The sequence below is a fragment of the Halichoerus grypus genome, chromosome 4 (assembly GCF_964656455.1).
Source record: "Halichoerus grypus chromosome 4, mHalGry1.hap1.1, whole genome shotgun sequence".
NCBI classification, from domain to species: domain Eukaryota; kingdom Metazoa; phylum Chordata; class Mammalia; order Carnivora; family Phocidae; genus Halichoerus; species Halichoerus grypus.
In genome coordinates, this window is record NC_135715.1 from 190,286,441 (window position 1) to 190,302,583 (window position 16,143).

General features: G+C 48.2%; 1 protein-coding gene across 1 annotated transcript in view; it reads right to left on the bottom strand.

Moving 5' to 3' along the window:
- COL6A3 (collagen type VI alpha 3 chain) overlaps positions 1 to 16,143 on the bottom strand; it is an 81,970-nt gene that overhangs the window by 35,748 nt on the left and 30,079 nt on the right. The window contains exons 7-20 of the mRNA XM_036065465.2: positions 15,396 to 15,968; positions 13,347 to 13,955; positions 10,704 to 11,309; positions 8,716 to 9,330; positions 7,223 to 7,822; positions 6,231 to 6,568; positions 5,035 to 5,113; positions 4,041 to 4,186; positions 2,530 to 2,622; positions 2,016 to 2,069; positions 1,165 to 1,236; positions 426 to 452; positions 272 to 316; positions 103 to 156 (exon numbers count right to left, since the gene is read on the bottom strand). Coding sequence (XP_035921358.2) covers positions 103 to 156; positions 272 to 316; positions 426 to 452; positions 1,165 to 1,236; positions 2,016 to 2,069; positions 2,530 to 2,622; positions 4,041 to 4,186; positions 5,035 to 5,113; positions 6,231 to 6,568; positions 7,223 to 7,822; positions 8,716 to 9,330; positions 10,704 to 11,309; positions 13,347 to 13,955; positions 15,396 to 15,968 — 3,911 coding nt within the window. The remainder of the gene's footprint in view (positions 1 to 102; positions 157 to 271; positions 317 to 425; positions 453 to 1,164; positions 1,237 to 2,015; positions 2,070 to 2,529; positions 2,623 to 4,040; positions 4,187 to 5,034; positions 5,114 to 6,230; positions 6,569 to 7,222; positions 7,823 to 8,715; positions 9,331 to 10,703; positions 11,310 to 13,346; positions 13,956 to 15,395; positions 15,969 to 16,143) is intronic.

Genomic DNA, 16,143 nt, shown 5'->3' on the forward strand with positions numbered 1-16,143 from the left:
CCTGGAGGAAGCAGTCTTCACATACATGAATAAAAAAATATATTCCTTAAGGAAAATGTTTTTTGTTTTCCCACAATGGCAACACTATGGAAACATACTGACCCTTCTACCGGGATTCCCTTTTTCTCCAGAAGAACCAGGCAATCCTTTGTCTCCCTGTCAAAGACAATAAGAAAACGTCACTCCTGGCACAATTTCCAGATCTGAGGGATGAGTGGCCGGGATGTTCAGGACTGGACGCGGTGTGGACTCAGAGTGTGAAATCGCTTACATCTTCACCGTCGAGACCATCTAGCCCGATTTCTCCTAATTCACCCTGCGAGGGAACAAGACACAGAGTGAGGATAGAAAGCCATTCTGGCAGAGGAGAAATGACAGATACTGGGAATGCTTTAAATTTAAAAAATGGAAACAAGCGTAGGTACCTTCTCTCCTGGGAATCCGCGAGAGCCCTGGAAGGTAGGGGAAAAGGGAGACATTAGCTCCTCCCTGGAGGCCAAAGAGAAGAGGCTAGAACAGGCTGGGGGAGCCCCACCCCACCTGAGCACCTCGAATCCGAAATTCACGGTTGGGGACTCATCTGTCTGTGCTGCCCTCTCTCCATCACATGGAGGATCCTAAGGCTAATTTGCCAGGACCTTGGCTCCCTGAGCAGAAGGGGACCAGGCTCCAAGATCCCTTTGTGACTTTGCCCCTCGTTGGCCCCTTCCCTTCAGCAGCTGTTTTCAAACTTCAGCACACGGAGGAGAAAACAAATCCAAGTATTTCACACAAGGAATCTTCTAGTGCTTGCCATCCACTCTGCCCCAACACTTTCCTGGCTTCTCTCGGGGTCCGGGGCTGGAGCCGCTGGCCCCCAGCCCTCCCTCCGCCCTGGCCCGTGCGTTCTCTGTCCTTGTGACTGCCTCCTGACTTGCCCTTAGGAAACTATTCCACTATTCTCAGGCTCCCTTCCCACCGCTGCCAGGGCTTCTGAGCCCGCCAGACTTCGGAGCCGCCCTCCAATGAGAGGCTGCTGGCCGCTGGAGCCCCCGGGGGCCTTCCTCCCCAAGGAGGCATTTGGGGAAACTGTCTCACTTCTGCAGGTGCCACTGAATGCCCTCCACCTACCAGGGCCCTGGGGCTGTGGGTCTCCCCACACTCTCAGGGGCCAACACACTGTACCTTTACTCCTCTCTGCCCAGGGCAGCCCTGGAAACCTTGAGTGCCGTTCACGCCAGGAGGACCGCGCTCACCCTGCCCGGAGAGACAAAGTCATTTACAGGTTGGAGCTCCTCCTTGTCACATGCCTCCACTGAGTTTGCTTTGCAGGGAAAGGCGTGTCCTAGAAAGTGGATTTTGCTGGCAGGGATGCTGTTCAATCCCCGTGAAGCCTCCAGCACCCTGCACCCCCAGCCCTGGGCAGTTCCCGCCTCTGGAGGGAGTGGGGCCTGGAAGGGTCTGCAGCTCAGAGGGTACCTCCCTGGAGGACCAAGGGTGGGCAGACTTCTGGGTACTGGGTGCTGGGAGAATCCTCGGCCTGACGTCTCCTCTGCGCCATCCCTGGTTCCCAGCTCTCCAAAGGGTCCTGGGGTCAGCCCTGACACCCAGCACTTCCAGCTGGGAGCCCGTGACTTCACCTACCCCCCACCGGGCCCTTTATCCCCATCCCAGGGCTGGGCTTCCTGCTAGTGTCTCAAAGCCTCTCAGACCTCATTGGTCCCAGGAACTGCTTCCTGAGCCCCCAGCTGGACCCTCCGGTGGCCCCAAGTCTCAGAGGCCATCAAGTGTCTCCCTCGGAAACAGGACCAGGAAAACCCCCGCACCGCATGCCCACATGGGTCATGTCCGGGGGCATCACACTGTGCTCCACAGTTAGAGGTCTGAGAGCAGTCGTGGAGGAGGTCAGAAATTAATGTTTTCCCAGTAGGAAAGTCACTGGAAATGTGACAGATTATGAAGCCCACAATTCAACCCCAACGTGTGAGGAATAAGGAGGGAATAAAAGCTTCAAGAACAAATTATCTTGTACTTACGGGTCCACCCTCGTCACCGGGATAACCTCGATAGCCATCTTCCCCGGGAATACCCTAGAACAGAGCAAATCAGTTCCTCAGTTAAGGCCCATAGTTTCCTTTGTTCCCCATTCAAGTGTCTCCCCGACCCCCTTCCTTTCATAGAGCAGTGCCACCGATCAGCATGGCTTTAGCTGTCCCCTTGAACTTGGGCTTCTGCTCATTATTCCAGCGTAATTAATCTATCAGGATCTTAAAGACTCTGATCTACTGAGAAATCCTGTCCGTTTCCTGTAACTTAGACACATTTGCTAAGAATCCCTGTTGACCATCCACAGCAAGGTTGCTAGTGATGCCCACCGATTTTAACAGTATTTTATAAAATGAAGAACCAGTGCATTAGAGAACAGATGCCCTCACCCCGAGGAAAGAGAGAAGGTGGCGGGCATCCAGCGCCCCCCGGGCCTCCTGTTGAGCCCCTGGGACTCTGCTGAGATCTAGCTCCAGGTGTAAGGGAAGGGCAAAGCCACCCTACCTTTGGCCCGATGCTGCCAAGGGGCCCGCGGTCTCCCCTCTGTCCGGAGCATTTGCAGGGAACTCCGCAGCAAGCTTTCTCGGCAATGTTGTCCTACCAAAAGGAAAAGAAAGTTCAGGTCTCAACAATGTCTGGGGGAAAAAAAAAAAAAAAAAGCATAAATATGCCGTGAAGGTCAAAATCTGATGTGCGTGGATTTCGCAGTGAGAGATGAAGTTCTGCTCGCGTGGCATTCTCTCTGAGACTGGCTGAGCAGTCAGGACAGCGGTGGCAAGTCACAAATGGGAGCGTGAAGAGCGACCGAAGTCGGATTTTATTCACAGTGTCACCTCAGGCTGGGCCTTACTTCTACAAGTTTCCAACATACATCTTCAAATTTCAAAGGTTAAGCATAACTTACATAGTCTTAAACTCCAAAGAGCAAGACCTAAGAAACAAACTGCATACGGCCCGGACAGAAGGATCTCCAAAATGGAGATCCATACACCCTTCCTCACAGCCATGGTCAGGGCACAGATTATGGGGCCCGCCCGCAGGAGGCCTCGGGGACAGCCGCCGCGTGGGGGGCAGACACAAGTGGCCTGCGTCTTAGCCACCAGCACCACACTCTGGGTCACCAGTGGGGCCCACACTCAGCAGACGCCCTCGACGTTCCCTTCCCATCCTAGCCCCTGGCTTGATGGGGAAGCGCACGCCCAAGAAACATTTCCAACTGCTAAACTCATGGTGGTCTGATGCTTTTCTTGCGCTGGGCTTCTTAGAGTTTTCACTTTTTTCCATGTCCCGGATGCGTCAACTAACACAACCTCCTTCCACCCAGTAACAAAATAAAGTCCTAATTCCAGCCCCGGGAAGGAGGAACAGTCAATTTGTCCCACCGCCCACTCTTGCCTCCAGCAAACAATCCCTAAATTGACCACTCAGCCCCACATCCCCCGAAGGCCCGCCTCACTCCCACCCGGGAGCCGGCACCTCCAGCCGAGAGAGGCTGAACCCAAGCACTGGGAAGCCTCGGGGGGCACCTTTATCTGCTCCAGAGGAAACTAGGAGAGAAGGCAGTGGAGATGCCTCTCGGCCCAGAAATGGTCTTTCTATTCCTGCATAGCCTTGTTTTCGCATGCAAGCTTTCTGATGCTTACAACACAGTTTCCTGTTTGGGGACAGTCTGATGTTTCGCCTTTGCGGCAATCTTACGAAGGGCAAGACGCTCACGAAAGGGAGCAGAGGAAAGCCCCAGCTGACACCAGCAGCAGCCTGCCTAGGGACCCACCGTCCCCCTGGCTGTTTTCCCAGCTCTTGGATACCTCCGTTTCCAGGACTCACGCTGGGGGTGGCAACAAGGCAGGTCCCTCCCAAGTGAATTAAATTAATTGAATTTTGAATTACCCACCCAAAGAGCCCCTCTGCCACTCATCTGGCAAAAAAAAAAAAAAAAAAATGCCTTGATTATCTTAAGATGACAAAGAATTTGGTATCCGGACCGGTTTGTGGGTAGAGACATAAAAACTCACGAGCTGCTCTGCTAGCTCATAATCGAGGTCCAGCAAGTTGAGCCTCAGCGGCCTGTTGTACAGGAAGCCTCGCCCGAACTCCAGCTGCATCAGTTGCTCCAAGTTGGCTACGCGCTCCAGGCCCACGAGGATCAGAGCCTGGACCCCTGCAAGGAGACACATCCCCCGTGGCTCGCCCGGCACTCCAAACCACAACCTCGTGGCCCTCCTGACTTTTTATTTTAAAAGAAAACTTCAGTGTAAAATGTGGCTTTTACCTGAAACGTATGGAATCAAACTAGTTAGCTACCCTGAAGAGTTAACATACTGGAACCTTGGACGCCTCTGGGCAACCGTTCCAGTCGGAGAACTAAGCTGAGCAGGAGAAACACAGGAAGTGACATCACGAAACATATTTGTACATAAATTCGTAAACTCTGGCCTGACCTGACAGAACACAGGGATGCTGTGGAAAGAGCTGCAAGGCCCCACCCCCAAAACTAGATTAACAAGTCTTGTCTTCTTGCTCAGGAAAAGCCAGCTAAGAAATAGAACATCCTTATGGTAAATTTTGCTTCTCTAAGCTTCTGGTGTCGGCATTCGCTTTCTGATAGTCAGTGCTACAAACTCCAAAGCAGACAGTCAGATATTATATCATGGACATCCCTGTTTATCTAATCACCTTAAATTTGGAAAACGTGTGTTCATTATTTGTTTGTCTAATGAGCATCTTTTTGCTTAAAATGGTGGTATTTTTGAGCTGTGATCAAAGTGTCATGTTCTTTTGCAAAAGCATCATGCTTTCTAGATGTTCTGCCGCCTGAATGAGTCTGAGAACCTGAGGGGCCTGTGTCAGGACTTGGTGATAAAGCCATCTGTGGTATGAGGGGAACTCTGACAGCCCCGGGCAGGTGACAGAGGGCCAGACTGTGGGGAGGAACCCCCGAGGGTCCCCCAGAGGACTCCTGGCTCTCACCCAAGCCAACTTCTCACGTTTAGAAAACCCACAACCCACCTTCTTGTCGGAGTTCCTCAGACGCCTTTTGTAAATCAGCCAGACTTCCATCCACTCCATCCGTAAAATGAATGACCACCTGAAAATAAAGGATCGGTCAAACCCCAGCCACAATTAGAAAGAAACATTACAGACTTCCAGAGGGGAGACTGGACCATTCAAACCCTCCATCTTACAGTTGAGGACACTGGGGCCAATGCTGAGAAACGATCATCCCCCGGACATAGCTCTTTGATATGTGCAATAAATGAGGGATAAAATAAATGAGTCTATTGTGGTGCTTGATTAACTTAAAAAATCACAATAAAAATAAAGACAGTTTATCTCATTTTCCTATTTATGTGATATAGTTTCTAGAAATTGTGTGTGTGTGTATGTCTGTTATGGGCTGAACTATGTTCCTCCAAATATCATACGTTGACGCCTTAGCCTTCAGCACTCAGACTATTACTGTATTTGGTGATAGGGCTTTTAAAGGGTCCTTAAATTTAGTGAGATCATTGGGGTGGGCTCTCGTCCAGTGTGACTCATCTCCTTCTAAGAAGAGGAGATTGGGACACAGACGCAGAGAGGGAAGGCCGTACGGAGACCGAAGGAGAAGGTGGCCTTCTGGAGGCCAAGGACAGAGGCCTCCGAAGACCAACCCAGCAGACACTCTGATCTCAGACTTGCAGCGTCTCCTGGATTGTGAGAATAAATTTCTGTTGTTTCAGCCGTCCAGTCTGCGTAATCTGTTACTGCATCTGAGCAGACTAGTAGTGTGTGTGTGTGTGTGTGAGTGTGTGTGTGTGTTCACATTACATCTATATATGTATACATGTATGTATCTATACATCACACTGAGAGAAAGAGACAGAAACAGAGCATGATGTCCTTAACGGATAGGACTACAATTAAACAGGAATTAATCATCACTTCAACTCAGTCAAGCTTAATTACTGATTTCCAGGAATTTTTTTTTAGAGTATAAGTAAAACTACTGAAATGAGGAAGATAATACATTTCAGACTATTGTGACCAGTTGACGATGAAGCACCTCCATGTTCAGGCACTGCCGACCCCACCAAACATGAAGGGTGTTTATAGATGAAGAACACTTTGGGGAAAGGGGCATCTGGACATAGACGTGTCCCTCCTGACCAACAGAAGTCCAGAAACTGCCCAGGAAGCGGGAAGGAGGGGGCGCCCACGCTCACCTTTACACTGTCTGGTGAGGACTGTCTGAACTTGTTCTGGTAGACCTTCAGCGCGTCCGCAGTGAGGACATAGGGCTGCTGGCTCCGCATGTTCCGGAACTTCTCAAACAGCTCCGGCTGGTACTCGGCAAAGTCAAAGGCCTCCACAGGACCTGAGGGCGTGCTGGCCACCACCGACACTCGCACGGTGGGCATCTGGCCCCCGCTGCAGCTGATTCTTTGCATCTGGCTGATTCTATTCAAAACGGCGTCCACCTTGGACTCAAGGCCCTTCTGGGTCACAAATACATTCTGGTCTCTTGATCCGTCAAACCCCAGAATCACATCCAGATTACAGGCTGCAAAAGCACAGTAGGCAATGAGCTCTAAGTCAAGGTGGCCGAAATGAGTCCAATACATAGGCACAGCCCCAGGACGGGGACCGGGCATCAAGCTCAAGGGCAAAACGAGATCCTCTATGTGTGAGCTTTGAGAAGCAATCCGTCTGCCTCTCAGGGAACACCAGTGCTGACTCTCAGGAACTGAGAGTGTAGGCCATTTTAATGGGTTTGCTTTTCTGGGGTGTTAATCAATTTTGGCCTGCTATCCAGTCGGTGTTCACGTACATCCCCAGATTGTGCTTTAAATTAAATGTACTTGAGAACTCAGATACTCTGATCTCAAATAGTTGATCTAATAAAACCTATAAACACAAACAGGTATCAATAAGTCTGAATTATTTGGGAGATCCAGGAATAGAGGGAAGAAGTAAATCTTAGAAGAACAACAAAATACAGACTTCCACCCTTACCCTGAAAGATGATAACGTATCCTTGTCGATAACAGGGGCCAGGTGGTTGCCAGGAGCCAACCCACCTGGATATAGGGAAAATGGCTCAAGAAGCCAAAGGCTCAAGGAAGCCATGGGCCAGCACCAGGCACCTAAATAACTCAACAAGTCCTAAACATCGGCATGACAGAATGAAAGTGTACACATAAAGGGGATCGGTTACCTTTGGAAATATCAGTCACACCCGGACATAAGGTCTCATGCATTGCATCATGCAGAGTTTCCAGAACTTGCTCGCTCAATTCAGACAGCTCCTGAACATTCCCCACTCGGAACGCTGTAGCACTGTTGGACGCTATTTTCCCAACCTCCTCTGAGTCGATGTTCTTCACGCCGACGGCAAACACTTTGACACCCTTCTGGGTGAGTGCCAGGCTGGCCTCCTGGGCATCCTCCACTGACTTTCCACCCGTGATCACAAATGCTATCTGAGGGACCCTCTGATCCAGGCGGCTGCCCGCCTCCGGCACGAAGTGATTCTGCCGCAGGTGCTCGATGCCCACCTTGGTGTTTGCATGTCTCCCCCCTTTGTAGACCACTTTGTTGATGGCGTCAATAATCTGCTCCTTGGTGGAAAAGTCCTTCAGGAAGAACTCATCAGTGGGGTCAGAGTTGTACTGGACCAGCCCCACCTGGATGGAGTCACCCCCCTCATACAGCGTGTCCACAATTTCAGACACGAAACGGAGCACTTCCTGGAAACTGTCCCTCCTGAAATTGATGGAGCCATCCAACAGGAACACAATATCTGCTTTCTTTTTCTCTAAAAATGATTAAAATGGAAATGAGGAGAAATTTGGTTTCCATATCCATACCAAATACACAAAGTGTAAAGTAATTGGAATAAGACATTCCTGGAGCTTATTCACAGTAAACACCTTTGCTTTATTCCATGCCTCTATAGTTCCCAAATTCATAGCCTCCATTATGCTAAAAACAAGAAGATAAATGATAAATCATCTGAATAAAAAGATAGGAGGCAGAAGGACTCAGGGAAACTGAGAACTGAGTCTGATTATCCCATGCAAAATGGCATCCTGTCACAGATTCAACGGTCCATAAACTCAGATGTTTTAGGAAATGCCACCAACCACTTTCCTTCTGGCCAAAAATAAGCAATGATGTCTGACAGGAGTCGAGGGAGATGTACTAGAGGCAGATCACAAAAGGGCTGGGAGAAACAGATTGGAAAATGGGAAGCTGACCCCATACACCTGTGGAGGATTGCCTGCCAACATGCTAAGAGCTTCAGGGAAGCCTGCCAAAAATCAATGGCATTTGGAGGTAATTTCCTAATTATAATCAAGCCATCAAGACTGGAGTAAAAGAGGGGCATCGACTAGCCAACCTCAAAGATTCTGTCCTATTCTGAGAGCCAATGAATCTGTGGCTAACCCTCAATGCACCTTCACAGAACCTTTCAGTGGGTCTCTGACTAGCCTTAGAGAAGCCTCATGGAAGAATCATTGGCCATGTTTTCTGGGATATGTTTCCTTCTACAGTTCAACTGAACCATTTTTCCAGCATTTGGTTTTTACTTTCATGTGCAGCAACAACCCTAACAGATGAAAATTATTAAAATAAATGCTAATTATATCTTTCAATTAAAAGGTAATTGATGACATGCTCTGCAGTTACAGGTCCTACGGGTCGTACCTGGCCGTGAGGGAGAAGGTCTGTCCACTCCTGGAGGTGCAGGTGTGACCCCGGAGGGTCCAAAGGCATGCATGACCCTGTCTTCTATGCTGGGGAGCTCTCTGAACTCTCGCACCGTGAATACCAGCCTGGGGTCGTTGGTGATGGTCTGTAGCTCTGTTCTGTCTATATTTCGGTCTCCCACTCCTAAACTCACAATCCCTGAGGAGCTAATCACCTGCGAAAACCTGGAAATATCATCCTGTGATTTTCCACCCAGAAAGAGAACCAGGTGTTGGGGCACCCCGTCTTCTATCCGGCTCCCAGCAGACTTGACAAAGAGGTTTCTTGCCACAAATTCCAGAGCTTTGCCAGCGTTCAGTGGGGACCCCCCTCTGAACCTCAGGCGACGTAAGGCATCGAGCACAGCAGCCTGGGATTTATGGGTCTTCAGGAAGAATTCTGGGAAGACCTCATTGCTGAACTGTACAACCCCGATCCTCACTTTATTGGGGCCAATGTTGAGTCTGCGAACGATCTTGATAACAAAGTCCCGAATATGTGCAACGTCATCAGGCTTGATGCTGTCGGAGGTATCAATTAGGAAGACGATGTCTGCAGCATCACTCTCAATAGCTGTGGACAGAAAGAAAAGAAAGGGAAAACTCAGTACGTGACTGCTTGTTTATCTGGCTTTGTTTCTGCTTTCGTTTCTGAACTTTGCCTTATGTTGCACCACAATATTAATTAACATTAAAATTATAAGCTGATGTACATGCGTTTATCTCTTGAGCTTTTTAAAATTAATCTCTAAAAATTGGGCCTTTTTCACCAAAACAATTTCTGCTTTTTGAATTATTGAAAGTTCTCCAAAACTTTCTCTAAGTTTACTCTATTTTAATTTCGGCTTTGCGGTCTGGGTTACAACTAGTGTTTAAAAATGTAAACAGTATTTAGAAACTGGATTATCAGAATCTACAGAATCACGAGCTGTTACTACCTGAAGCGATCAAGATCACCCGGAACAACATCTTTGGTATACAAGAAGAGAGAGACAAATGAGGTCAAATGTCCTCTCTGTTCGAGGCCACCGCTTAAGTAGTGATGGGTGAAGAATGCCAACTCTCTCCCAGTGTGCCACAACAGGTCCCCAGGTGTTTGACTCATGGGATTTCCTCCTGCCCACATACCCCTAGCATTTATAAAAAATTTTTTTTGTTTTCATTGTTATTTTCCCTATTTTCTTTATATGAATCCATTTTTAAATACAAAATTAATCAAAAAGCCCTGGGAAAGATGAGCCATGTTTTCCTTTTAGTTAGAATTCTAGGTCCTTCTTGGATGCCATTTTATTGAGCTACTCATACATTGCCACTCAACAAATGCAGCCTCTTTTGCCTCATAAATCAGTAGGCTACTTATAATGGAAACACAGCACAGCAAAAGCTGAACAAGTCATGGAATTGAGCCATTAATATTGAGAAAGAGAAAAGCTGGCCCAGTACACACAGCCAGGCTTTGGGTTCTCCTGTAGAACACAAAAGATTTCACAGAACACAAACATCAGAGTCCTGCGTACACACTGACAAAAAGAAGACAAAAATAACCAAACACCTGCCATCCTGGCTAATAGGAATGCCTGCTGCCTCTTTACCAATTACAGCTTTAGCCCTAAGATGTAGAAAGATACCTAATCACAGAATTACTTTCATTTCTTGACAATATCCGATCCAGGCCAAACTGCCATTTGGCAGCCTTCCACAAAATTGCCTACCATGAGCTCAAATCCTATCCTAAGTCCTTTCTAACACCCTCTTACTGAGATGCTCCATGGTTCCCCATCATGTGCATCCTCCCTCCTTGCAATGAGCAATAGACCTAACTAGTTCAATATCAGGTGTCCCTTTATTTTATTTTAACTTATCATGAATACCATGGATCTATGAACTTGTTATTTTTTTATATTAAAAAAAAATACTCAGAGAACAACAACAAATACCCCATCTTACCTGGAGAAGGATAGCGAGTGCTGGCCAGGATCTTCTGTATCTGCTCTGAAGTTAGGGTTGTGATGGGGGTCAGTAGTTTCTGCTCCAGGCTGGGCAGCTCCCGGAATGTGCTCACTGAGAACACATATTCAGGGCTCAGAGAGATCTTAACCAACTCTTCCTGGTCTGCATTCCTTGCGATGGTAAATGGTGCCACACCAGACTGCTTGAGCTCGGCTGCAGAATCGTCTACCTCATCATCAGACTTCCCAGATGAAATGAGGACCAGGAACTGAGGGACCCCCTCTTCAATCCGGCTCCCCAGTGGCCTCTTGAAGATATTCCTTGACACGTACTCCAGGGCACCACCAATGTTGATCTGCCTCCCACCTTTGGGCCTCAGCCGCCTCACTGCATTCTGCACTTCATCCTTACTGGAATGGGCATTCAGCAGGAATTCCACCCTGGGATCCTCGCTGAACTGGATGACTGCCACCCGAGTCGTGTCGAAGCCCACGTCCAGGGAGTCAACCAGCCTCTCAATGAGGGTGCGGATGTACTGAAATTCAGGACCAGCACTTTGGGACCCATCAATGAGAAAGACCACATCCTTCTTGCTTCCAACACCTGCGAATCACATGTTATCATGGGCTTCACCTTTGCTGGCACCAAATTCTTAGTGTTAATGAACCACCTCCCAGTTTGTCTTGGAATCACCACCTGACAGACAAAATATCCTCATTCTGACTCTTCTAGTTAAAATACAAGTCCCAGGAGTGAATTCTGGCGTTACAGTGGATTACAAGTCTGGGGGAAGAGAAGGAACCAGCAAAAGACAAAGAAGAGTAACTCTGAGGGAGGCAGAGAGTAGACACACAAGAGCCATGTCCAGACCACATAGGGATGGTGTTTCAGGAAGGAGATGATCTCAACTGTGACATGCATCAGCTTCTTATGGACCAAGCAAGATGGCATCTGAGAATTGATTGTGGAGGGACCTTGACAAGAGCTATTTCTGTGGAGTGGTGAGAGTGAAAGACAGATCAGGGTGGATTCAGAAGGGAATTGTAAAGATTTAGAGAACTCTTTAAAAGGGAGATGGGAGCATGACTGGAGGGGGAAGCAGGCATCGAGAGTCTTTAAGAAAGAAGAAAACGTGATGTGTTTGTATTGTGAAGGGAATCATCCTTCCTTTCCTTGGTGGAGAAGCAATGAGGCAGGAGAGAGAATGGTGAATGGCACCCTTGCGTAGGTGAGAGGGGCAGGTGCCCAGGAGGCAGAGACAGCTCACCTGGAAACAGGTGGGGGCTGAGATATGGACAGCGGTGCTGGGAAGAAGGAGAGTGTAAAAGAAACAAGATAGGAACAAGGCAAAGGTAGAAAATAGTTATTTTGAAGAGTCGGACAGCAAATATGTTGTAGAAACATATGCTTGTATTTAAAATAAAGAAGAAGCATATGCAGTATGACAAGATTTCCAAAGTGCATTCTTGAGAACCCTGGTACCTCAGGACGCACCATATAAAAGGACCCTGCAGTCAAATAAATTTTGGAAATGTGGCATTCTCTTATTGAATTATAGATGTGCAATACACATCAATTGGGGTGGGGGACTTCTTTTGCTTTGTTTATCCCACTGTTTCCCAGATTTATTTGATCACAAACCCTTTAGAGCATTCCATAGAAGCCTGTGGGGCATGCTGTACTCTGTCCCGGACACCAGCAAGGAAAAGCCAGTCCTTCTCAACTGTACCATGTCAGTCACCCTCACCTCCTTCGTTCACCCAAAGGGTACCATATCCAGCATCTGACTTTTTTATCATTTGCTTCTACTTTTCCCTTCCTTTTGTTCCCCTCTGCCTTTCCTTTTTTTCCCTCTCCACGCCGTGAGGCTTCAGAGGGCACTCTGTAGAATGTAAGCCACAAGGGAGCAAGGATGCTGTTGCCTATTCACTACTGTGACCCTCCCCACCGGAGTGCCCAGGGCGGACAGGCCCTCGGTGCTACTGTGAAGGGGATGGATGTATCTCAGCCCCCTTCATTCTCAGCAGCCAGGCTCCCACTGTTTCTAGCTTATTGTAACCAGGCCCACAAAAGGGAAACAGGAAAGATGAAATAGAATGAACTACAGTTGTAAGAGCAAGGTGGACTCCTGCCAATTAAGACATTTACTTCTCAGCACCAGCCACATTCAAAAGCAATCATCACACTTTGGCTCTGGAAATACCAATATTTCAGAGACTGTGCCCCAGCTTGGGGGACCCTGTGGTCAATTTCCCTCCCTTAACACAGAAGGCTGCCAGCTGGACCTGCCAGGGGCAGCTTAGAATTGATATTGAGCTGGTGCCACCAATGAGATGGTCCCATCCCTTCCGATATTATGCAGAAACCTCTACACAGACTCAGGGATCGGCACTAAAGCCGAGCACATGCACCTCTTTGAAAACTTAATTTGGCCCAGAACATTGAATCATAGCATGTCCCCAGGCCTCTGCCACTGCTGGCCACTGAGACCAAAGGCACATGGCCCCTAATTCTTCATGAAAGGCCAGTTTTCACCCCATATGGTAGAGAAAACCAACAGAGAACACTTCTGAGCCCACAGTCTGAATAAGGAGCCCCAGAGGTTTCTAGGAACAATGACCCAAGGACTCCCTTCCTTACCTGGGCTCGTTGGGAGGAGCAAAACTGGCTGCAACCTGCTTAGCTCTTCCCGGCTGAGCTGGATGACTCTGTCGGAGATCACCTGCTGGATGGTCCCCAGCTGCCGGAAGGTGGGAATGGCCACGGCAAAGTCGGGGATGAAGGAGATGGTCTGCATCTCCGTGATGTCAGCATTCCCGATGCCGATGCCAATGGGCACTGCCCCTCCCCTCTTCAGGACCACTGAGGGGCCCCTCACGTCATCCCCAGACCTGTCCGCTGTCAGGACGATCAGCAGCTGGGGTACACCTTCTGTTATCCTGCTTCCGGCAGAGCTGATCAGAATATTCCTCAGGACAAAGTCCAGGGCAGCCCCAGTGTTGGGGGTTGGCCCTCCCAGTAGGGTCAGCCTGCGTACAGCGTTGACCACACTCTGCTGGTCCATGTAGGAATTCAGGTAGAACTCGGGTCTGTTCCGGTCGCTGTACTGCACCACAGCCACGCGAACCCGGTCCGGGCCCACATCCAGGCTCTCCACCACTCTCTGGACAAATTCTTTCAGCAGAGGGAAGCCGCTCCTGACGCCCTCAGAGCCATCAATCAGAAACACCACATCCTTTTCACCTGAAACTGGGAGGGAGACAGCCTCAATGACACACGTGACCCAAAGGGGACCATGTGCTATGGGTCGAGGTTGGACTGAATAGTGGCCCCACACAGGTATCCAATTCAGAATCCCCAGAACTTGTGGAGGGGACTTTGCAGGTATAATTACATGAAGTGTTTGGGGGATGAGGAAATTATCCTGGATTATCCGGGTAGCCCAGTACAATCAATCATGTGTCCTTCTAAGAGGGAGGTAAGACGATGAGAGTCCAAGGAAGAGCTCTAAGGGAGGAGGCAGAGGCCAGAGAAGAGAGAAGATGCTCTGTTGCTGCTTTGCAGATGCAGGAAGGGGCCCCAAGCTAAGGAGTGCAGGCCGAACAAGGCAAGGGAATGCATAACGCACAAGAACCTCCAAAAGGAATGCAATCTGGTTGATACCTTGCTTTTAGCCCAGTGAAACTGGTTTTGGATTGCTGACCTCTAAAACTGGAAGACAATGAATCCATTTTGTTTTAAGCCACTAAATTTATGGCCATTTGTTACAGAAATAGAAAATGAATGCAGCAATATAGATAAATAGATGATAGATAGATAGATAGATAGATAGATAGATAGATAGATGATAGATAGATAGATAGATAGATAGATAGATAGATAGATAGATAGACAGACCTTTATTTTAGAACTTCTCAATGCTTGAGCAGCATTATCAACTTTCAGAGGTGTACTCAGGAAACAGTGTTGGGTGGAGGAGAGACAGGAGGGCAGAACCTGTGTAACCATCAGCACGTTACATAGATGGGAGCTTTTGAACGATTTGCTGCAAGTCACAGTGGATCAACAGTGGAAAAGGGAGACCAGATGTCAGGGTTACAATCCAAAACCGACAGTATATGGTTGATGAGTCAATGCAGAAGTTCTAAATTCTTAGTTTTTAATCAAAAGGGTTATACTTGAAATTAATTACTCTTTTAACTGCATTTTTACCAACAAATGGAAAGCGGTTAAACACAAAGTCATGGTAATAAAGATCAGCAGTTGGAAATTCCAGTGCAGCATTTATGGTGGGAATGTACCCACCTCTCATTATGCCTTATATTCTTGATGAATGAATTGTGGATGAATTACAGCACAGTGAGACCCACTTAAAGTAAGACATTAGAGGACTATGAAGCTGAAGACTGTTTTAGCTATAATGTACCCATGGTGTGTGGCTTTTATTAGGCATATAGTAAAAATAGGGTTTTTGAAAGGATTTTTAACTATTGATGTGTCTAAATCTTTATCATCTAATTATGAAATATCTATCTAATTGTGAAATATTCTAATGATCACCCTGATTCTCCTGATTTGCCCTGAGAGCAGTTAGACAATTTAAGTGGGAAAAGAAAGAGCCAGCAGCCCTACCTTACTCATGCACTGCAGAACAGGGCTGCAGAAGCAACCAGAATCTCTATGCCATACCTGGTGTCGGTGCCCCATTTTGCACTGATTTTAAGAGATTGACGATCTGTGGTTGAAGTTCTCCAATCTTGGGAAGTGACTCGGTGGCCAGGATGAAGACGGGGGACGGCACCATCAACTCCAGCTCAGCAGGATCTGCGTTCTTGGCCTGCAATATGAAAGTCACCACCCCGCTCTGTTTCAGGTTGAGTGCAGGTGTGTCCAAACGATCCGATGACTTTCCTGCAACCAGCAGCACCAGGAACTGAAGCACTCCATCCTCGATCCGGCTTCCAGCAGACTTCACAAAAATGTACCTCTGTGCATAGTCCAGGGCATAGCCCAGATTGAGGGCTTTGCCGGTCTTGATCTTCATTCTCTTCACAAGACTCAGGATTTCGGGCTTATTCTGGTGCTCATCAAAACGGGACTCCACCCTGACATCATCGCTGTACTGAGCCACCGCAATCCGGGTTCCCTCCGCTTTCACATCAAGCTCATCAATAACCTTGTAGAGAAAGTCGCGGACGGCAGGGAACTGGCCCACAAGATTGGCTGAGCCATCAAAGAGGAATAGAATGTCTCGCTTGCTTTCTACAACAAAAGTAGGTTGGGACACAGTGAGGGAGGAGAATGTAACAGGCACCGATGTGACTTCAGCCCAGCACCACTAGCATTTGGTAATGGGAGGTCACACAATTCACCTGATGATCACTGTACCAGCAAGGAAGGAGAACACCCACTGTCAAAACTTGAAGCACCAGCTGTC